The 24,604-nt window shown below is 31.4% G+C and overlaps 1 protein-coding gene across 1 annotated transcript in view; it reads left to right on the forward strand.

Annotated features, from left to right (window-relative positions):
* LOC110038128 (probable LRR receptor-like serine/threonine-protein kinase At1g63430) overlaps positions 1-16,866 on the forward strand; it is a 31,028-nt gene extending 14,162 nt beyond the window's left edge. Inside the window, exons 12-13 of the mRNA XM_020742895.1 lie at positions 14,097-14,312; positions 16,441-16,866. Of these exons, the coding sequence (XP_020598554.1) occupies positions 14,097-14,312; positions 16,441-16,686 (462 nt within the window). The 3' untranslated portion in view covers positions 16,687-16,866. The remainder of the gene's footprint in view (positions 1-14,096; positions 14,313-16,440) is intronic.
* The last annotated feature ends 7,738 nt before the right edge of the window (positions 16,867-24,604 follow it).

The following is a 24,604-nucleotide window of genomic DNA, read 5'->3' on the forward strand; positions in this document are numbered from 1 at the left end:
TGTTGCTGAGATGAGAATGATTAGGTGGATGAGTGGCTTTACACTTAGAGACAAAATGCGGAATGAATATATTCGTGATAGGGTTGGTGTAGCTCCTGTGACAGACAAAATTAGAGAAAGTCGTCTTAGATGGTTTGGTCATATTAAACGTCGACCATTAGATGATCCGATTAGGAGAGTAGATGTTTTAAATTCGACTTGTGTTAAGAAAGGCAGAGGTAGACCTAGGAAGGCTTGGGCTTATTGTATTAAAAATGATCTTAATTTACTAGAACTAATTGAAAATATGACACTAAATAGGACGCAATGGAGAAAAAGGATTCATGTAGCCGACCCCACGTAGTGGGATTAAGGCTTTGTTGTTGTTGTTGTTGTTATACTTTATTTAGATTAAAAATCTTTGTTGTGATTTTTCAATCTTTGACTTTATGATATTAAGGAAACACTATTGGTTGCCTTTGAAGAAAATCTTACCTATCCATGCATAGTTCGTTCAGCCCAAATTTGTAGTAGAGAAAAGCGTGACATGGTGGGTATGCATTAAGTGAGGATAACAGGCTGCCTGGACGCTATTATGCTCGATTTGCTCCATACAAGAGTGTGGCTACTATTTGCTTGTTTGGGAGGAGAGGCTAGAATAGATGTTTTATGATTTCATTTAAAAAAAAAATAACATATTTTAGTTGGCGGCAGGGTAGTGGGGGTACCGTTCTCTAGTGCCCCCGCTGTAGCTTCGCCATTATGAGCTATTACTATCTTATTATCATCTTTAAACCTTCAGGAGATAAATTTAATTAGGTTGGCTCAAGTGTTGTAATGTAAGAAAGTAAATTTGTTATTAGAATTTTCTTACAATAGTATGATGAATTCTAGTAATTTGCATCTCAAATAATCAATAGTATACAACTCAAAGGATGCTTATGTTTTGAGACTTTTTAGTTTCAAAGCTTAAGTATTTTGGCAACTCTAAAATGAGGGTGAATGTAGAGAGTTCGAATATGAATACTTTTGTATTTAAATATTCTTGCCATAAAATAAGATCATCAATGTTCAGTCAATTCTAAACAATTGAATAAGGCTAATGATGATGATGAAAGTTAGAACTCAAATTCAATAGTTGAAGGTTTTACTTTTTATTTGAAGACCTTTACAGTTATAAGAGAAATTTGCAAGAGGTTATTTTTGTTTTAATTCAAATGGTGCAAAGCAAAACATTATATTTTTTAACTAAGCGCTCTTGATTTATATAATTTCTACCTATATTATGTCTATATCATCTTAATTCATAGTTAGGGGTGGAAATGAGTTGAGTTTGAGCAAGCCTAATGTTCGAGATTTTTTTTTTGTTCAAATTCGGCTTGTGTTCGAAATGGCTTTTGAATAGCATATTCATGTTCGACTCGACTAAACTTTATTTGTTTACGACTTGTATTCAGCTCAAATTTAGTTTAAATTATTTTAAAAATAATACAATTTAACGTTTGTTAAATTATAATATAAAAAATTTATAACAAAAATTATTTATTTATTTATTTATTTAATTGCGTCAAAGTAAATATAATACGATTGAGCAAATGTTTGTTCGTATTCAGCTCATTTATAAATCAAACTCAAAGTAATAGTTTGTAATTGTCTTATTTCCTTGATGAATTAATTGAACACGAGCTACTTAGTGAGTCAAAAAATTTAATTATCAGAGAATTTAATTTTCATGTAAAATTATTAATGATTATGAATACTTAAATAAATGAGATTAAAATAAAATTTAATTAAAATTTTAACACCTTGCTATGGTCTTTCTGCAACTCAGTCTATATTGTACATTTTTAGTGCAAACGTTTACATGAAATGAAGTATTTAACTACTCAATTATATATTTGTAAATGAAATACAAGATTGCAAGCTATAATAATATAATATGATATCATTTTATAATAATCTTGAGGAGATCTTTCATTTATTTATAGGAAGATTTACATACATGCCACTCAATTCTTATTTATTTACATATCCAGCCCCTAAACTTCAATATGCCATCTTACCTATGCATAAAAAGGTGATTTCACTTTATAAAAGTTAATGTAGTGGTATTTTTTATGTGATATGAAATTTTGGGTGGTATACATGTAAAAAGTGAAGTATGGCTGATGATATGTAAATACTTAGGAATTGGGTGGTATGTGTGTAAATACCCCTTATCTATGTCAATTTCATTCATCTTTCATTATCTTTCACCATGTCTATAATTTTGTTTGGTATCAATTTCCCCTACTTAAAGTCACTTCTTGAAGAGTTGAACCTTGTGCATGTTCTTAAGGTGGAACAGATTTATCTTGCACAAGAATATTATCTTTCTTTTATGAAACTTTTTGCAAATAAGAATTAAAAGATTCTTTGAAAAATCATATGTGATTTTTAATGTGGTTTATTATAGAGATGGGAAATCGATCTTAATACTCAATAGATTGCTTCAAATCTTAATTAAATGTTGTGGTAGCTTTTTTAGCGTTGATTTCCAGATAGTTGCTACAGATCTATTTTACAGTAGTATTCTTATTATTTTTTAAGATTTTTGTTGTAAGAAAAGCTAATCTCTGCAAATGAATAAAGTTGAATACTCATCGTAGCTTTTAAAAAATCAATTTTCTCCCACGATAGTTCTACAATTACTTTAATAGACAGCAATAGGTTCCCAAAATGACTTCTTATCCTTACATATTAATTTGAAGTTGATGATATTAAATATGAAATTGCTCAAAAAAAATTCTTGATGAGTTCGAGTAACATTGTGAACACACTGATGCACGAAGAATAAACGAATAACAAGGCATGCCAGCAAGGACTTTGTTACTTGGCTTACGAAGATGAATGCAACTTCTCGCCTTTTTTATGCAACTCCTTGCATTTTTTTCAGATTTAGCTTTGATAGAGGAATATGTGATGGGATAATAAAAGTAAATGGATAATATAAAAGGATAAAACTAATTTTCAATAAGAGTGAGTTGACTGAGTCATCAAACCTTGAGTCTAAGAATAAGGCACCAAGCTAAATTTCAAAATAAGAGGATAATTCTGCAAATTTATTTCAATAATCATATCATCATATTACATGTGATTATTTAGTAGCTTTGTATTTGTCCCTACTTGGCGTATTATTCTATCCTTTAAAGTAATGTCACAGCTAATAGTTCTAATTTGGCTCAACAACAACAACAACAACAAAGCCTTAATCCCACTATGTGGGGTCAGCTACATGAATCCTTTTTCTCCATTGCGTCCTATTTATTGTCTAATCGGGCTCGAGTAATTTAAATTTTTTGCGGCTTCAAATTTCTTCAATATCTTTCCACATTGTTATTAACAGTTTAAAAGTGGTTAACTTCATGTGAGCTTGATATAGATGAGTGTTCTTTTGATTTAAGGATTGATTCATCACAAAAACATGCAAGTAGAAGCATTGATGGAGGTGCGAGCTAGGAAGAGATTGTTGAAATTCATAAGTGGTTATTATCCATCAAATACAAACCGATAATTTTAGGCACTAGTAATAGCAATGGCACATATTTATAGGTTTGATAGATGTCCACGCTAAGGCATACTACAAAACCCTGGTGCTCCATACTTCAAAAAATTGGTTTCTTGAAATCAGACTCTTCTATCTTGAAGGAGTGAATTTATTTTTAGGCAGTTATATGTGTACCGATTTGTCAGCTTTTGCTTATTCAAACTTTGAAGTTATTTTTATTGCCACAAAAAAAATGTGTTCTAATGTAGAATGCCTTGAAGTTTGGCAGTCCTGTTGCAGGACATGCTGCAACATTGGTCAAGCATGACAGATTTTGGCTTAACAATCATGTTTGTATTTTTTTGGTTATAAATTTCATTTGATTGTTGAATGTGCTAGATCCCTACTAGTATTATTTAGAGAAGACAAAAAATTGACAATGAAATGTTTTGAATCATCTAGCATTTGGTCATGAGGTTAAATGTTTGGAACATTTTTGTGGACTATCAATTCAAATGGAAATCACAAAATCTGCAATGATAACTTGGAGAAATCAGTTGTTGTAATATTTTATTATTGGTTTTCTGTTGTTGACCGACTCATTGTGTGGTCATAGTTTGAGTTTATTTTTCTTTTCTTTTTTTTCTGATGTATTAGGAAGGGATGTTAGGCTCGTTCGACCTCTCATTTTCCCTTTGTGCATTGCTTGATTAGGAAGTAATGTTCTAATGCCTTGTGTGTGCATTGGGCTGTTCTGTCTTATATCTTGAGTAAGATTCTTGTTTTTGAATACGATGATAATGGATAAATTTTTGTTTTTAATTTTCAACATAGTGTCAGAGTAAGAAAGCACCTAAAATTCATGAATGGTGCAGCACATCATGGCCAGCAGTCACCTCCAATCATGGCGTTGTCTTGAACAGCAATATCGGTGGGAATGAATTTCATATTGTTCAAGTCACAGGACAGAAACTCAATTGTAAAAACATCGTCCAATGGTCTCAGCCTTGCTATTTGTATGTGGAAGAGAGGTAATAATTGAAATGGAATAGAAGTTTATGTATAAAAAAATCACATAAATATTGCATTTAGCATGAGAGACGTACTCCAAGAAAAAAAAAAAATACTTCCGAAATACTTGAGATTAACCGAAATACTTGAGATTAAAGCGATCTTAAATGTTCTGAGACAATGTAAAATTTTCAGACAATATATATTCCAGTAAGAAATTGGTGACAACTTGATAGTTCTTGAATATTCGGAGTGGATGTACCTGGAGGACAGCCAACCGTGCTAGAAACTAATTAACAAAGAACATATATACAAGTTCTGATTTGGCATCAATAAAAATCAAGTTAAAAGAGAAAAAAATAGAAATAAATTGATGTTATGGTCCCACAATAACAACCAAACTCAGAAAATTGCGCTCATGTTGCATGAGGCCCTCAATTCACTGATGAAACTACGACAAAAACAAAAAAAAAAAAAACAAGTTTTGGTGTGGACATTATTGAAGACTAGTCATACAAGAAACATGTTGGAAAATTCATTGGAAACTAGTTGATAGAAAGTTTACTATTCGTTGGACGAAGACAATCATGTTAACCTTAAGACCCTGGTTTCCACCTAAATCAAGCCAACTTAGCTGCTGTCATTCACTTCCATCAATAGTACATATCCTCTAGCCCAAAAAAGTAATTTCCTAAGTGCTTTTGGTGTAATACATGAAATACATAACGTGAGTTGTGGGCTCTTTTGATGCATCAGATTATATGATTGGAGATGCATTTTATTTCACATCGACCATCATTGTATTGACAATCTCACAATTTGCATTGTAGATGGACCACACTCAAGATTGATTGGTGTTAGATCTATGATTATTTCCAGAAGTCTCACACCCAACTCTTTTCCTAGGGTTCCTAATATATATTGCAACTTATTGTATGTAAGTAAGCTGACAAGAAATTCTAATAATGTCGCTCATTCTTTCTCAAATGTATGTATTAAAGGACCAGGAATTGTGAAAGATGATTGGCAATGCTAGGCTAAACACAGGATTCTATTACCTTTTAAGTTTTTCTTTTTAAAGAAAAAGTGACACTGAACTAAAATTTTTATAACATAATAATATGATCCAAACCTAATTCCAAATTAAAGTGCAAATTCTTAATTCTAATTACAGGAGGGAATATTATTTCTCAGCTTCTAGGGCTTATCTCTTGAGCTACGGTATTGTTCATTAAATATGTTGTGTTGTCCCATTTAACAGTATGGTAAAAGGAAAATATTGATATCTTTTAGAAGTTGCCAAAATCTCGATTATATCCACTCATTTTTTATAACTTTTTCTAGAGAGAACCTATTCTTACTACAGTTTATCCATCAACAAAATGGTCTCTCATATCTTGAAATTTTATATCTTCTATTAAAACTCCTGTCATCTCATCATAAGATTTGGATATGACCATTCTTCCCATCAAAATCCTTAGGTATTCCTCACTACTTTTGTTTAGATAAATCAACAATTCTAGGCAAATTAGATCCAAAATCACATTTATTTGTATTCTTAGCTATTCCCCAAATCCAAATAGTTATAAATATTGTTCATCTACAATAAAGATATTGTCTCCTTGAATTTTATAATTGTGAGTCGTAGAAGTTCTATTCCAGGGAGAATTCTACCACTCAAAACTATCAATTTTGCGGGTGTCACAAATGTTTCACCTCAAGTAGCAATTGTTTCCCAATATCATCTTAATTCTATCTTTTATCACTTCTACTCCAAATTAATTTCAACTTTTGTATCCATTTCATCCCAAATATTTTTGAAAATCCTGAACCAAGAACTACAAAAGAAAGAACCCACAATGAAATGATTATTTATAAAAAAAAGAAGTCTGATATGAACCAAGACGATTTTCCACAAAAACTAGTGCAAAACAAAATATTTTATTTCAAGAACCCTAACAACACAACTCAAATGCATAAAAGATAAGCACCTACAATTCGAGAGTTAGGGGATCTCTCCGAAACCCTAACCCTAGCTCCTACAATTTGAGAGATAGGCGATCTCTCCAAAAAACTAAACCTAAGACTCAAGGCCACAATATCATGCATAGCCCTAACCCTAAACATATTAGCCATATTTATACCCCATAATAATAAATAATAAATTACTAAATTGCTCTATTATCCTTGCACCTAAAATAAGTTTTCAAATTTTATGGCCGGTTCGACGTGTCTAATTTTACTCCGCCCAAAAAGATACCTTATCATCACGGTAGAAAAAAAAAACTATTTTTGAATCAAGTCATGTGGCTTTCACTCATAAATTGACTTGAGTCTGACTCTTGTCGTCGGCACTTGATTGAAATAAGTGATGAGTCGTTGATGTTGTATAAGGATTTTTCCTAACTCATAACCTAAAGCATCCTTCTCTACATCGAAAGGTTGGTTGAAATATGATAATGCTAGCACTGGTACACTCGTCATGACCTTTTTTAACCTTTCAAAAATTTGGCTATCCACTTTCTCCCTGTGAAAGTTATTCTTCTTCAGTTTCTCCATCAATAGCCGCATAATCAAATTATAACTTTTCGCAAACTTCCAATAGTATCCTGTAAGTCTCAGAAATCTTCTCAACTCCTTCAGGTCTTAAATAGTGGCCACTCAAATAAAGCTGCCATCTTTGATGGATCCGCCGACACCAAGGTCTTGCATAAACTAGAGTCGCTGCGAAGCACCACCTTCCTTCCCTCCATCCTAATCTCCATAGTCAGAGATTTCGAATACACTCGCTTCTCTTTGAACGTCTGTAGCCACTTCATCTCTAGAATTACATTAGTTCTTTTCAAGTCCAAGAGAAGAAAGTCTTCCACCATCTGTATGCTTTGTAGTGTCAACACCAATCCCATGCAAATTTTCCAATTTTTCTCCACCTTCCCTAACCACATCATAACCCCAAACTTCTCGTATCTACCAACTTCAACGCCAATTGGTCCATGACCCGATTTGAGATTAAGTTATGAATGGCCCGACTATCCACCAACACTATCATAGGTTACTCCTTGATCTGCCCCCTTATCTTCATGGTGTAATTTGGAGTAATTCCTACCACTAAGTTAAGGGACGCCTCAACTACATCAAGATGTAAGTGCTCTCCTCCCTCCTTCCACCGTTTCTTCCTCCTACTCCTCACTTTCCATCTCCTCCCTATAACAAACTGTAAGGCTCTAGAATGTGTGTTCCTTGCACCAGTGGCCCAATGCATACTTCTCATCACATTGGAAATATAATTTCTTTGCTCTCTCATCTTGCACCTCTGCCTTAGTGAGTCTCTTATAGTTGACCTCGAAATAGGCCCTCATATTCTTCTCCTTCACGCCTCCATCTAAAATGATATCACCAATGTCCTCGGTGTCAAGATCATCGAGGTACACTTATGGAATTCTCCAATGGTTTTGCTTTTGTAGGGCCTTTTCATATGTTCTTGTCTTCTACCATCTGAGTCAGTTCCATCGTCTCTCATAATCCTTGTGAACTCAACAATCGAAGGGCTGCACGTATGTCGGGTTTTAGACTCTTCATGAAATTCCTCTCCAATACTACTTCAGAAATCCCCCTCAATCGTTCTGACAATAGATCAAATCTCTCCCCATACTCCATGACGGTCCCCTCCTAAGTTAAGACAAAGAATTGTTCGTGTATGTCTCCTTCCCGAATGGCTCAAAAACATTCCATCAAGCAGTGCTAAATTATTCCTATGAGTTAGTTGGGTATTTAGCCTCCATCTACTAAAACTATGCTAGGACTTTTTTCTCCGCCAAGCGTAACCTTGCGGACATGAGCTTCACCTCCTCCATTAGCCCATTCATCGTGAAATATCGCTCCACCTGATACCAAAGCATGTATTTCTTCTCCCTCAAAGATCGACATCTTCAACTTCCTGACCCTAGCATCCACCCCAATTTTGTCTCCCTCTGGTGGTTCTCCCCTTGTATCAAGGGTGAAAGTTCCTCCTTTAATCATAGTCATACTCCACGTGCATCTCTCCTTTCATCTTCGTACTCTTCTATACCACTTGCATAACCCATTCCCCCTGTTTTGGCCCAACCCCTTCATCAGAAATCTCTAATCCACCCTCATCGAAACTTTTAGGGGGTTCTTGATGGCGGATGCTTTCCTCATGTTACTCTCGTCCGATCTCTTTTCCTTTAAATTTGGTCGAGGTTTCTCCAATGAAATCTTGGCTAGGTTTTGTAATTTAAATTGCTGGCTGGGTTTTGGATTGCATCTTGATAAGCCTCCTCATCATCTTGCCAAGCACTTAATTTTGTTTTACATTCGATTTCAATAGAGGAAAACTTTCTTTCTATGGTCGAGAACCTTTCCTCAATATCAGATTTAATTTGCCCTACTTATCCTTCCAATCTCTCTTTCAGAGCATTCTTTTTCCTTGTTGTCATCTCTTTTGAACGGTTTTGGAACCTCGTTACGCCGCGATCCCGTCTTTTGGCTTCCCAGCTGTCTCCAATCGCGATTATATGTGGACTAGGGCATGACAACATCGCAGCTTGACGATTAATGGCCTTGTACACCATGATTCTGTAGTTAGCTATATCATGAGGTTCCGTCACACAATCCCATCATTAGCTATTGCGACTGTATCCGCAATCTCATTTTGAAATCATGAGGTTCCACGATCTGCAATGCGGTCGTTGCTTCCCAGATGATCCGTGATCTAATTGTTGCTTTCCAGATTGCCTCTAAGCTGCGATACTATGGTTGGTCTCCCAAAAATCAAGCTCTAATATGAATTAAATACAACCAATATGATTTTCCACATAAATTAGGACAAAACAAAATATTTTATTTCAATAACCCAAACGACAAAACTTAAATGTATAAAAGATAAGCACTTACAATTCAAGAGGTATGTGAATCTATCCCAAACTCTAACCCTAGCATCTACAATTTGAGAGGTAGGCGATCTCTCACAAACCTTAAACCTAAAACTCAAGACTATAATCTCATGCATATCCCTAACCCTAATTATATTAGTCATATTTATACCCCATAATATTAAATATTAAGTTACTAAATTGCACATTTAGCCTTATGCTTAAAATAAGGCTCTGTTTGGCGTAACTGCAGCTTCTCAGCTTTTCAGCTGCAGCTGCGCTGCCTCAGGAAGCTGCTGCGGGGAAGCAGCTGCAGGAAAGCTGGCTGTCAGTTTGGTGCAGCTGTGTGAAACCAGCTGTCAGATAGTTGTTTATGGAGAAAAGATCATACTGCTCCTGTTTGGTAAAACTGTTTAAAAAAAGAGTATAACAATTATTTTTTTGAAACTTCAGTAAGCCCCTAAAATGCTAACAAATTCTGTTTAGAAATAAGAACACATGCTAATCTTAAGTATTTACATGTCTAACACAAACTTTGAAGTTTTACGAATATTTGCATATTATTTTTGAGGTCTTACAAAAGAATTGAGTCACATAAAATTAATGAAGTTAAATGTAGTGTTTGATATGTAAATATGTGAAATTAATTATGGTTAAGGAATAAAATTGAAGTGTTAGATATGTAATGTATAATGAAACCGATAATCATCGTTAGGTGATGTAAAAGCAAAATAGTTATGATTATTGCATCAGAATGAAACAAACATTTTAAATAATGAAATTGAAATGTAAAAAAGGACACCAAGCAATTTATGTGGTTTGGTCAAACTGACATACATCCACGAGGAAGCAAGCGAACATCTTTATTATGGCAATGAAGAAGAAAATACATAGCTTCGAATAAAAAATTACTCCTTCCAATAATCAATTGATGGGAGGAGTTAAAAAAAATGTCGTAGCATTTGCAAACAGCTCACCCAATTTTGCCACATACACATTAATAAAAGAAAAAATAATCAACACTGCATTAACAATAACTTTGGAAAGGAAGAGGGAGTTCAGCCACAACTCCATTAACAGTAACTTTGGAAAGGAAGAGGGAGTTCAGCCACAACTTCTTTGAAGCTCATGTTTGAGTAACTGATCAGGAGTGCCGGCTTTGATCGGGAGTCCACAACTTGGCGACGGTGGAAGAGGAGCAGCGGCGTGGCGGGGGGAGGAGCAGGTGGAGGAGTTGCGGGAGGCTTCACGACTATCACGGGAGCAGGCGTAGGAGCTTCAATGGGCAGAAAATTCCCTCTGCGCGGTTTCGGGAACGAGGTTTATACGGCTTTGAGCGGGGCAATGGGAGAAAAAATAATCGTGAACGTGGGGCCGTGGGGTCTCCCGCGGCCTGCGTTCCGCCTACTTTAGTGGCTGGTAGCCGCAGATGTCACGTGAAAGCGAGAAAAAAAGTACGGGCATTGCGGTTTGGGGTCGCGCCGCTCGAAAAAAGCGGCCCCAAATTGACCCTATGTCCTCAAATGATATGACAGGCTCAGCATGTCTAACAGAAATGCACACCTTTCAAATCAATCAAAGAATCTAAACCAAGTCTAGAAGGTCGTTAGGTATGCCCAAGTATTACTTTTGTTGATTCCAGTGAACCACCAAATGATTTTATTATCTTTATAAGAAATGCTCCCAGATCAAGCATTCAACACATATTTTATTCCTCACAAAAGATTGTCAATAGCTTTCGATCGCTTCCTATTGGTTTATAGATATTCAGATTCTTAGTAATATTCAAAAAGCACTCTACAATTTTGGAAGAAATTAGCTCAAAACAAAACTTTGGAAGATTTAGATTTATTCAAAGGAAAATGTATTGTTGATTGTAAGTGGACCTTTTTCAATCAAACATAATGTTGAGTGAATGGTGAGCAGATTTAAAGCTCAATTGGTTGTTGATGGACATGTTCAATTATATGGAATTAATTATGAAGAAATATATGCTCGTTGTTGCTAAACACATTCATTTTGGGTTTTGTTATTTTTAGTTGCAAACCTTGATTAGCCGTTTTCTCAACTTGATATCAAGATTGTATTCCTCAATAATAAGCTAGAAGAGGAACTGTATATGGATATTTCTATGGACTTGTAACTCAGACCAACATAAAAAATATGCATGCTGTAAAAATCCCTATACATTTTCGAAGGATCTCGACGCGGATAATTTGAAAGATTTGCAAAGGTTTTAAATGAGAACGGGTTCACAAAATGCAAAGGAAAGCATAATTTAGAGCCATATTTTAAGGGGTTAGTATGACTCAAATGGATTGAATTAAAGAAGCTAAGAATTCAAATGGAAGAATCCATATGACTATTTCGTGATAGTATAGTTGCAATATTCATTTCAAAAAACCTATTCCACCATGGTTGAGCTAAACATGTGGAGAAATATCAGCTTTCCTTCAAGGAAAAACTTGAAGGAAATATAAGGATCATTTTTACTTACATCCAAATTGTTGACATCCTTAGTAGGCCTATTGCACACCCTAATTTTTAGAAACCAATATCTAATGTCGGTATGATTGACATATACTACCCAACTTGAGGGAGAATGGATTTTGGTTCATATGAAATCCTCTAAATCTGTAATAAAATCTTAAAAAATTAATTATTGTCTTTTATTTTTGGCAGCATTTTTGCTATGGGGTTATTTGCTGACTTCTTGTGCAGTTTTAGTTTGTTTTATTTTCTTTTCTTTTGTATGTTGGAGTACGAAGGAGAGTTGAGCTACCTATCAAACTAGTTTGATGTCTGCCATCTGTAAAGTTTCATTTAGGTGAATAAATGGGATGAGTGGTTTAATAGTATTTGCAAGTCATTTAGTTCAAAGGTAATTTATGAGCATGATGTGCTTAATGATAGCTAAATGAGACATATGGTTTCTTTTATTTCTATCTATACCCCCTTTTAGAGAGTATTAAGGCATCAAGGAAATGAACTAGAATCATTTTTGTTGTGATTCTCTCCTCCTTCTCTAGCATCCTCAAATCATCACTTACAATACGATTCTCTAGGTATGTCTAGGTATGTAACATTCGACTGGACATTGTTTTTCCTGGATCGTGTGATTAGGAAGTAATGATGGAATGAAATGTTGGTGTGCCAATGTTGCCTAGTCTTATATTTTGACCTAGGATCCTTGTATTGGATTTGAGCAATAAGAGATAATTTATGTTGTGAGCTTTCAACATATTGGATGTGACTAATGTTTATGAGGGTTATCTTTCGTGGTGGAAAAGGAGACCCGATGGTGACTTTTGGACAAGAGTTGCAACATTGGGACCGCTTATTGGTGCAACTTGAATCTATTCTCTCCATAAGAAGGATTATAGAGCCATGGATGTTAGAATTGAAAATCATCTTTGAGAAAGACAATGCAAATGTATTAAATCCCTCCACCAAAGCTCGAAGTGGTATGCATGGACAAACCAACTTAACAATGGACCAAATTTAGCTTTCGTATTATTGTTTAGGCAAGCACTTCTCATTTTTTTATTTAGGGAACACAACAAAGCAGCCTATTTTTATGTCAGGCTTACTGCGTCTAATTCTTTTGTTTGGAAATCTGCAGATTGTGACGCCTTTCTTTCTTTCTTTCTTTTTTTTTTTTTTTTTTGGTGATTTTGCTTAGAAATGACCAAGACCACTCTGTATATGCTTAATTGCATATTTTTATAACCTTTTTTTTTTTTTTTTTTAATGAAAAATGAACGCTTTCTAGGAGAACTCATTGTCACTGAGAAAGCTTGCCTAGAATGTGGATAGCTCTCACTTCCTTTTTTCACCGTGCCCGTATTTTGTAGGGCTTGGCCCATTTTTGTTATCCAGTTTTTATATTAATTCAATGTGCGCATTTCAAGGAAAGCTTTCCTAGTTATTTTCTTAAAAATGCATTTTCCTGCACATTTCACAATCTAATGCTGAAGCATTGCTAGATAAATATATTTGTAATTTAGTTGGTTTTAGCTCTTAATGGAATCATCCTGACAAAGATTGAATCAAGATCTCAAAACCTTCTTATGTTAAATCATCTTGTCCATTGAAAGAAATGATTGGCATAATAGTATTGATGACCATGATTTTTTATTTTCTGAAGTCTGGTACTTTGAAGTACTCTGACCTCATAAGACTAATGAGATGATGAAGTACTCATAAGACTTGATTATTGAGATTCTTTGATTCCATCTTCCTTTTGTACCAAAGAAAAAAAAACATCCTTAATGAGAGAGAACAAACTTCTACAAACTAAACTGATTTCACTTGATCATGATGACCATGCACATTAAAATTACTGTCAAGGTCAGGCATGGTTAAATCAGACGAAAGTAGCCAGCTTTTTGTTCTCGTTGTCTAGTACAGATCTATGGAAAGCATGCACATTAATTTCTATTAAAGTTAAATTTATTTTATTATTATTTGCTATTCTCACTAGGATCTTGGAAAGTGCCGCCTTCTCTTCTATTTCTAGTCGGTCGGATTCGACAAACCTATCATTATTGGTGGCTGCTTCTGGTTTTTTACTGTAGCATCTTATGTTTTGGCTATTTCTCCTGATTTACTATGTTCCTGTCTTATAAAATAAAATATTTTATAAGTTTTGCATGATAATATTTATTTCTCTATCCTTTATTATGCAGTTGGTTGATTTTGAAAGATGGAATACAGTGGTTTCGAGAACAGACAATGGCTTAAGCTATTTAAGCAATGGAGGTTTATGCAATGGTTTTCTGGAAAATTCAGAGACAAAGAATGTTGATGTTCAGGCCAACACATATGATTTGGGGGTGCTCTTATTGGAACTAATCAGTGGAAGACCACCGCATTGCAAAGACAGGGGTTACATTGTAAATTGGGTAAGGTGTTCATCAACATTCTTTGAATTAAACTTTCACTGCTAACAACTTTCAGAAAATAAAAAGGGGCATTTATATGTATACCACCCAACTCTTATTTATTTACAACGTAAACTTCAATTTTACATTTATACCAACTAGATCTTTCATATATGTATACCACCCAATCATCACTTTGAACAATAGACCCGAGATATCTAAAACGTTCACTCTTTTTAATGATTTGATCACCAATTGTTATAACTCTGCCACTAGATCTACTGATGTTAAATTACATTCCATGTATTTGGTTTTAGATCTGCTCAAACAATAGACTTTAGACACTAAAGTAGACCTCCATAATTGAAGTTTTTCCTGAGCTCTTTTTCTAGTTTTTTTCACAAAGAGGATATCATCACATCTTCTTATAAATGTCCAGTAAGAGCATCCATAAGTAAAGCAAAAAGATATGAGCTAAAAGTTGATCCCTGATGTAATCCAAGTAAAATAAGAAAATACTTGGTGAATCCTCCTTCTGTTCGAACATATGTGACAACTATAATATACATTTATTTAATGACTTGAATATAAATCATATCGACACATTTCTTTTCTAGAACACTTCAAAGAATTTCTCTTGGAATCTTATCATAAGTTTTTTATAAATTAATTAAAATCATATGTAGATCCTCCTTACTCTCTCAATACTTCTCCATCAAACCTCTCACAAACCTCTCAATAAATGTATAAATGTATAGCTTCCATTGTAGACTTGTCCGACATAAATCCATTGAGAAATCTTTGTATCACATCTTAACTTATGTTCAATTAATCTCTTCCATAATTTTAATTTATGACACATTAACTTAATTCCTCCATAATTTGCACACTTTTATGCTTCCCCTTTATTCTTAAGATGGGGACCAAAATACTTTTTCTCCACTCGAATATTTTTTTAGTTTTTAAAATAATATTAATAAGTTTAGTAAGCTAAAAACTTTCCAAATCTCCTAGATATATCCACACTTTTATTAGAATATCATTAGATACTACTGTTTTTTCATCTTTGATTTTCTTTAAAGCTTCCTCAATATGTTTTTAGTTAATGCAATGGTAAAAATAAAAGCTTTATTATTATTAATGATATTAAAATTACTAAAATTGGTCGAATTTCAAAAAACTTTATTGAAAAGTTTATCAAAATATCTCACCCACCTATGTTGAATATCTTCATCTAAGAAAAATACTTTTTAATTTTCATCTTTAATAAATTTTATTTGAATTAAATATTTATTTATTTTTTCTTTATTTGACTAGTTTATACGTATATCTTTCACTCTCTTTATTATCTGATATATCATAAAGATCACAAAAAACAGAATGCTTAGCATCACAAATAGTTCTCTAGGACTCCTTAAGGGTCACCGTATATTTTTCCCAATTCTCTAAACTTTTATATTTAAATCATTTTTATAATAAAACCTTTTATATTTTATCTTTTTGTGCACATTATTATTTCATCACCAACAATTTTTATTTATAACAATTTTCTCTTTTGATTCTCCAAGTATCTCTTTGGTCACTGGTTTAATAGTATTTGTTATTTTATCTCACATAGAGTTAGCTTCTTCACGAATATATCAAATCTTAAAATTTTGAATTTTGCTCATAAAAATATTTTTATTTGTCTTTTTAAGTGTCCCCCATCTAATTCTATGACAATGTTTAATTATATTTTTTATCTATCTTAAAATCCAAAACTCATAATCGATGTTGAGTATTTAAATTTTTTTCTTGGAATGATCTTATAATCGTTAAATTATACACGATTTCTTTTTTGTCTTAAGAGAATAATCAATTTGTGTTTTATTAGATTCATTTTTTAAAAAAATAACGTGTTCTCCTCTTTCCTTAAATAAAGTATTAGCAATAATAAAATCATAAGTTAAAGTAAAATCATGAATTTGTTCATAACACTTTAATGCCATCCTTATCATTCTACACCCTCTATAAACATTCAAAATAAATTTATTAAATGAGATGTAATTTTGTATTTTGATGTCCCACTTCATTCAGAGAGCTCCTACATTCAACCACGCTAACAGCTTATAACAACTTGAGAAAGTAAATTTGCTCTTTTGTCATGCAGGCAATGGAGTATCTCCCTCACCCAGATAAGCTGAGCATGTTAGTAGATCCAGAACTAAAAAATGTGAAAACCGACGACCTCTCTGTAATATGCAGTGTGATTAGTCTGTGCATCGATCACGAGCCATCGAAGAGGCCATCGATGCAGATATTGTGTGAAATGTTGGAGAATGGTATCGACATCTCGGTCTGTGCTATTCTCTGTGAGACTTCTCTGGCTTGGGCAGAGCTTGCTCTCTCAGTTTAGGAGCAGAGTTCCACATTCTGTAAAATAGATTGCCAATAGAACATAGGAAAAAAACATTTTTTTTACTCTTTTATCTGGTGACATGTTGTGTATAGGATGTGAAATCACATGTGTATTCACCAGTAAACAGGCATTGTGTATGCATGTTTACAAAATGCTGCAGTTCATATTTTTCACATCCATAGCAAGAGTTTTTTCAGAGGACAAATTTTAAAATAGGGTATTTATATAAATTAAATTTATAATAGGAACCCTTAAGCCTGGCTTGGGCCACCTCTTTTGTTTATTAAGTAATTTATGAAAAATTAAAATATTTTGAGGTATTTTTTTTTAGAAATAATGTAGTTTTATTTATTTATTTATTGAGTTTTTATTGTTTATAAATTTTACATGAATAATTATAAGTATATTATTTTTATTGTTTAATATAACTATTATTAAATCTTAAAATTTAAAGAGAATACTTTTTATAATGAAATAGATGATAATTCTATGGTTCAATTTTTTGATAAATAATATATATTTTGAGTGTAATTTTTATTTTAAAATTGGAATGAATAAAATTTATTTCAATTGAAGAAATATATATATAGATAGATAGATATAAATGAAGCTAAAAAATTAATCAAATTATTTATTAAATAATTTATTAAAATATTTTGAGTTGTTAATTCATTAGAAATAATATAGTTTTTTTAATAATTAAATTTGTGCAAAAGTTAGGGCAAACAAAAAGCAAGCTTTAGAAAAAACACACTAACAAATTATGAGAATTAGAAACTAATGAAGTTCAACATGTAAACCGATGAAATGATAAAGAGAGCTTGTCAATAAAGCTCATCTATTAATAGTTTAGATCTATTAAGATAATAACTTATTACCTTGGCCAATTCAATCGTCTTCGAAGTGGTATCGAATACAACTCTATTACTTCATTTTCTGGGCTAAATTCGGGCTAGAAGCTACAATTCAAAGCTACAATTCGAGGTTATATGAAAAACTCATAGTCTGCACATATTATTGAAAGTTTATAATATTCTAACATAAATAAAGTATGATCTATTCATCCTATTTTAAGTGTAGTAATAGCATGTGGTCATGGTATATGATAAATAAGAGGATTAAAATTGCATTTACGATATCCAATTCCATCTAGATCAACTTGAATGATTCTACACAACCTATCATAAAGTTCACATTCATAAGAATTTATGCAAGTTGGTTTAATCATCATGCTTTCATATCCCTGAGTTATATTTTTTATTCTAGGCATAACATCAAATTCATTGGCTAATGATAATTTTTCCACAATTTTTGCTTTTTTCATGTCATGTTGCAATATTGGACACATATACATGCTTGTATAAGCAATGTGCATGTCTGTCTAAAGCTAAATGACAAACATTTGCATATTAAAAATATTCATGTTTGTATTTCAAGCAAAATAATTATCTTCACATAACATTTCTACAACTTTCAACCTCATTTCACATGTAGTTTTTTTTTCCTCCCTTAAATGTTGCAAATAATTTAGATATGTAGCTCAAGAAAAATTTTCTCTGCAATCATGAACCAAATTATAGTGTTTATCTAATACTATATAAAGATATTTTTGACATTCAGTGCTTTTAATAAAGTCATGAAGATAGGTGAAAACCACATACATGAATCATTTTATTAAAAATCAACAATAGTAAATGCCAATATGAATAGAACATTATTAGCATTGACTCCAACAACATTTAAGCGTGCAACCCTACAATTTCCTAATAAATAATTTCCATTACCAGTCTAAAAGTAATGGGTCAAAACCCCAAAACAAATTCATGATAAACACAGGCAATTTGTAATTTAGATTTATTCAAAGTTAACTTCTTTTGTTCAACATTATTTTTAATGGATCATGTATTTAATAATTAGTAATGTTTATTTAATTTTAATGATCATACCAACATACAACCCATAAGAAAAAAAATTCCATATATTATATACTTGATATTCTAAGAAACTATCAAAATTAACATGTGCATCCTACTTTTGAGCATTTTGACAAAATTAAATAAAATCATTATTCACTATCATTTGATTAGACATTTTTTCTCTATTAAATGTAACATTAAATATTATATCATACTCGCTTAACCCAATTGAATTCTTAAATTTTAAATTACTTGAATCCTCAATGTCACTTTCTTCAAACATTTAACGAGAGAAATTATCATTTGTTATGTAATCAGTTTCAAAAAAATCCTTATCACTTTGTAACCAAATGTCAATAATTTTTACTTCATCTGTCTCATTATATTCTATATGTTTAACCATGTTAAATCTTAATGTGTTGACATAAAATTAGTTAGACAATATACAAACTTGCTTATATATAAAAAAAAATTAATGTTAAGTTAATCTAATATATATTTAAAATATGAAATAAACCATATACTTATGCACAAGAGCTACTCACATATATCTTCCACAATTAGGCTTTGTGGACATTTGACGACATTATTGTGATTTATTCAAGGTTTTTAACACACTCACAATTATAGGCATATTTCTTTGAATTTGCTCAACTTTAATGTAAAATCCAAAAGATTTTATGTATACTTCTAATAAAATAGCTTCATAAAAATTATCATCAATGACGTGCAACCCCAAATTTATAATTTATTAGAAAGTAACAAACAAATTGAATATTATTATCAGTAGTATCAATGCTTAAGCATTGAATAATCCACAGCTTCAACTTATCCATTTTTGGTATATATAGGCACTTGTATAACCTTGTTATTTTTGCCAAAATAGGCATGTGTGAAATCTTCTACAACTCTTAGCTCACCATTATACTAAATCATTGATTTAGCTTTCTTTCTCATCTTAATTACTCTTCATAAGATATATTATTGGTAAAACTTAAACTAGATGGTTGGCTAAGCATATCTATCATATAATATATAACCAAACTTATATAAAACAACAACACAAGGATTAGATTCCACCCTTCTGCATTCATTGATTATCAAGTCCATAATAGTTGGTATGTTGGTAGGGTCCTATATATATATATATATATATATTGTGATTAAATAAGAACAAAGTTATGTACATGATTAGTGGACAATGCCAATTTATATTATCAATTATGGTATAATCCTACATTAATTTTGATTAATTTTAATAATCATTACTTAATTTCTCTCTAAGTGAATTTATTGGTCTGACCTATAACTTTTATCATTAGTGAATGATATAACCGCATAATGATAATTAGTACATCAACGAGACCCCATGATTATACCCTATCATAAGATAAGAATGGAATTATTCAACAATATTAGTAGATAATATTAAATTATGTTAGAATAATTATGATATCAACTTATATTAATTATGATTAACTCTAATAATCAAAATGGAATTTCTCTCATGGAACCTTTATTAGTCTGTTTTGCTAGTTCAGCCATTAGTGGATGATGTGACCAATTGGTGATACATCTGTGAAACCCTTGTTTGTACCTTGTGATGAGATAAAATTAATATCAATTATCATTATTAAAGAATAGTGTCAAATTATATTAGATTAATTATTATATCATCCTACACTAATTATGATTAACTTTAATAATCAATATTTAATTCTTCTCCAGCTGCATTTGTTAGCCCGACTCATCAATTTTCCTATTAGTAGATGACGTGATCACATAATGACACATTATTGGGGCCATAAGGTTTATACCCTATAGTAGGAACAATATAAAAATTATATGCCTTATTAATATATAAAAAAAATAATACTATTATAATTAAGGTATCATCCTATATTAATTATGATTAATCCTATAGTCAACATTAATTCATCTTTGTGTGCATTTATTAGTCTAGCCCAGCACTTCAGCATTGGATTGCCACTTCTAGTTCATTCTTTAATGGACTTTGAGTTATAGTATCTCTTAAGACATCCCACTTACTTTATTTAAAATATTCTTTTCATCACATATTCATGATATCAATAATATCAGTAGAATCGAGACATAGTAGGAGGCAAAGATCTCAAATTTAAGATACTAACAATATAAAAACTATTAATTAACCACCATGAGAACTTAATTCAAGCAGTGCTCATATGTATGATGCCCATAGTGTTAAGCATCCAAATATGGTTATAATTTTTAATCAAGTAATCAAATTAAATATTTTTTATTTATGAATCTTATTTTTTAAAATTGTGAATAAAATTAAAAGTTGTCAATGGCTAAATAATGGCCAACTGAATCTTCATGATTTATCAAGGCATTTCATATCATAAGCACCACAAACCTTTGACATCCAAGAGTCACTTGCCAGGATCATACCTTATTTATCACTTTAGTAGGACAATCATAACTGGAGACAAACAATTTGCACCTATCAGTTGAAGAGATGATAATCTTTCTATAAGATATTTACACTAGTTTAGAAGTACATGTAGATGATTGCACTCCAATTAGATATAAGAATGTTGGACCTAGTTTAAAATTTTCAACATAGCCCTATTATTGTGATACATCCATTCCCTAAAATGATCTATTATGTCTGTTGCACTAAATTTTTTCTATAAACTCATATATGAATCTCAAAAAAATAAAATTGAATCAATACGCTCATTCATAGATTCTTTTTATTATTGGATGCTTTTAATGTTAGATACATCTAGCTCTGAAATATATTTATAATATCAAGTATTATTAGAAAATTTAAAAGTATTTATTGCATATTAGATTTCCAGCATTGACACATCTGTACAGAGAGTTCAAAGAGAATGCAAAACCTAATAGTGTAAATATGATTGGATTTTAAAGCTCTTGCAAGTTTTGACAAAGGAGTAGTTACATATTGATCGTTCAATCTTGCATTTACTCTTCCTTAATGACATCTCAAAGAAATTACTGGGATTTATATATACTTATTTTATTAAACATATGATTTATTATAATATGAATTAGTTTTCACAATTCAAAGTAAATGTAGGTAAAATGATCATATGATGAGATAATTACCTGTAAATAATATAAAATTTTATCAAAATGAATTATATGATTTGAAAGATTGTTTGATAATATACTTATATTTAGTTACTATGCATTTTTAATAATCTAATATATACTTTTATTAAATATTTATTTACTTTAAAAATAAATTAGACCTCTCACTTGAAGGATTTATTTATTCTTCTAGCATTAATGTGCACCTTAGGTTTCAAAGTCTGAAGATCACAAGTATAACTAATATCTTCAAAAAGTGTAGAGTGGCATGGATTGCATTATATATAAGATAAGTTGCAGGGTAATTAAAAATCGATGTAGAACTAATATATCCAAAATTCAAGCATATGGATTGTAAAGCTAAGACACATATTAATTGGCTTGATCCTTGAGCTTCATATTTTATACTTCAACATAAGCAACAACCTCCAATAACTTACTATCACATGACACTTGTAAAACAAATTTAGGTTACCATAATTTATTTTCAACTAAATTTGATATATAGGTTTTCTTATATGATTTATTGTTTAGTTATATAGTAAGCGAAAATTGATCGAATGGAACACATGTTCCAACCATTCTACAATAGTGATAGAAAATTTGTTAGTGAAATGATGCTCATAATTAATACTTTAAACATAATGACTTAACAACGTTGTTCTTTATTGTGCTATGAAGACTGTCAAGTTGCACCATAAAGCTCACAAGATGGCGAGCAATTAAAGCAACTACATTTTTTTATAGTCAATTCCATGAAAAATCACTATCTATAAATTAGATATGCTTCATATTATGGTACTACAACCATACAATAGCAAAATGAATCCCTAATTTTAGGTTACGGAATAACATTCATCATAGTTTAGGAATCACTAATGAGATTGCCTTATTTATTTAATTATTTTTTTCATTCATATTCTAAGACTATTTTTTATTAACAATAGTTAACATAATAGAAAGATAGAAGAAGATTATGGCAATAATAAAAAAGAAGTTACTCATGACCTCTATGAATAGTTGGAAGATGGCCCAAAATGACATTCGTAGATACTTTTTTTCATATTATTACTACTATGTAATCATACAAGTGATTATTTATTTGTAAATATATTGATATTAAATGAAATATTTTTATTATCTCTAAGATATTGCTAGATAATTATAAACTTGAGTATAATTTAAACTATAATTTTTTAATATTTAAATTTGAAAAAAATATTTAAAATTTTTTTTCTCTCAGACTATATGTTTTATATAAAAAAACTTAAATTTATAAATATGAAAAGATTACTCCAATAAAAAAAATTATTTTACATCTAAATTATGAATTGTAGTTATAATAAAAAAAGTAAAATTTTTAAAAATTATCATTCAAATCTTTTAAATAAGTCTTCTAAACTTTTTAATTTTCTAAATTAAATAATAAATTTATAAATATAAAAAAATACTTATGACATAATCAAAATTAATTAAATATTTTTAAAAATTCTTTATTATAGTCACCCAATCAATAGTCCACTTAGGGTGACTAGCCCCCTTTGAATTTTTTACTAAATACCCTATTGTTATTTTTTAAATAAATTCCTCTTTTAAAAATTTATTCCTTTTTTTAGTAATTAAAAATTGGCTCTTATTCTACTTAGAAGTTGCTCGAACAAGTTCACTTTGGAATCATGTCAAAAGATCAATTAGTATTTTCTATGCATAGTGTATTGAAGCAATTTTGGAAGAAAATATATGAAACAAGAAAGATGTGTTCATTATTTCTCTCTCCACCACTTTCTTTGGCTCTTATTAATATTATTATTGTTATTATTATTTTTGAGTTGGTTAGTTTTGAGCACTTGACCTTTCAATGTTGTGGAAGAAGCCCAAGCACCGAGTTACTATCTCATCTGATTAAAAATATTTTTTGAGGAGATTCAAGCAAATTTAGTTAGAGACACAAGGACACTGTATATGCAATTCATTAAACTCATAACTTCTTAGTTGAAGCCCCTGCTCTCAATCAACAAACCAAGATGGCTTGCATTCTCAAGCTATCTCCATTGCACATTCTTCCAATAAAAATGTGTTTGTTAGATCTATTGAATTCATCCTTGCAATTAATATCAAAATGTATATGATAGTGTTGTTGACCTCACTTTTGGTTGAGGTCTAGTTATGATAGTGTTGTTGACCTCACTTTTGTTTGAGGTCTAGAAACTTCTTTAGTAGCCTAGGTCTAGCCATAGGACTTTCCTATTGACTAGTCTTAGAAAACTAGAAAAGGTATCCTCACCATTAGAAATTCAAAACTCTTCTCTTTGCTCAACTTGAGATTTCACATATTGGTCCTTCATGAAAGTTGTTCATAATGATATTTTACACCAAATAAAACAATCAATTTGAGCTTAGACCAAAGCTAGCTCAAGTTTGACCCAAGTTTAGACCCATATGCCTAATTTGGATCTAAAACCAAACCCATCAAAACCTATCCAAATTGACCACCAAATCAACTTCAAAATAACTTTCATCCTTCATTAAAGTTGTTCATAATGATGTTTTGCACCAACCAAAACAATCAATTTGAGCTTAGCCCATAGCTAGCCCAAGTTTGACCCAAACTTAGCCCAACATGCTTAAAATGAGTCAAAAATCAAAAATCGACCAAATTGATTAACCAATTGACCTCAAAATGACTTTCACCCTTCATGAAATTTGTTACTCATGGTCTTCTAAACCAAATTCCATAGTTAATTGGGCTAATTGACATGCCTAACCTAGCCCAAACACAAGATTTGGCCATATGCACCTTTTTGGACTTATGGTCAAATCCAAACCAATTAAGCTTGGTATGATCAAATGAGCCTTACCCTGACTTACCTTAGACTCTAGGGTTGAGTTTAAAGCCA

The sequence above is a fragment of the Phalaenopsis equestris genome, unplaced genomic scaffold (assembly GCF_001263595.1).
Source record: "Phalaenopsis equestris unplaced genomic scaffold, ASM126359v1 Scaffold231427, whole genome shotgun sequence".
Classification (NCBI taxonomy): Eukaryota; Viridiplantae; Streptophyta; class Magnoliopsida; order Asparagales; family Orchidaceae; genus Phalaenopsis; species Phalaenopsis equestris.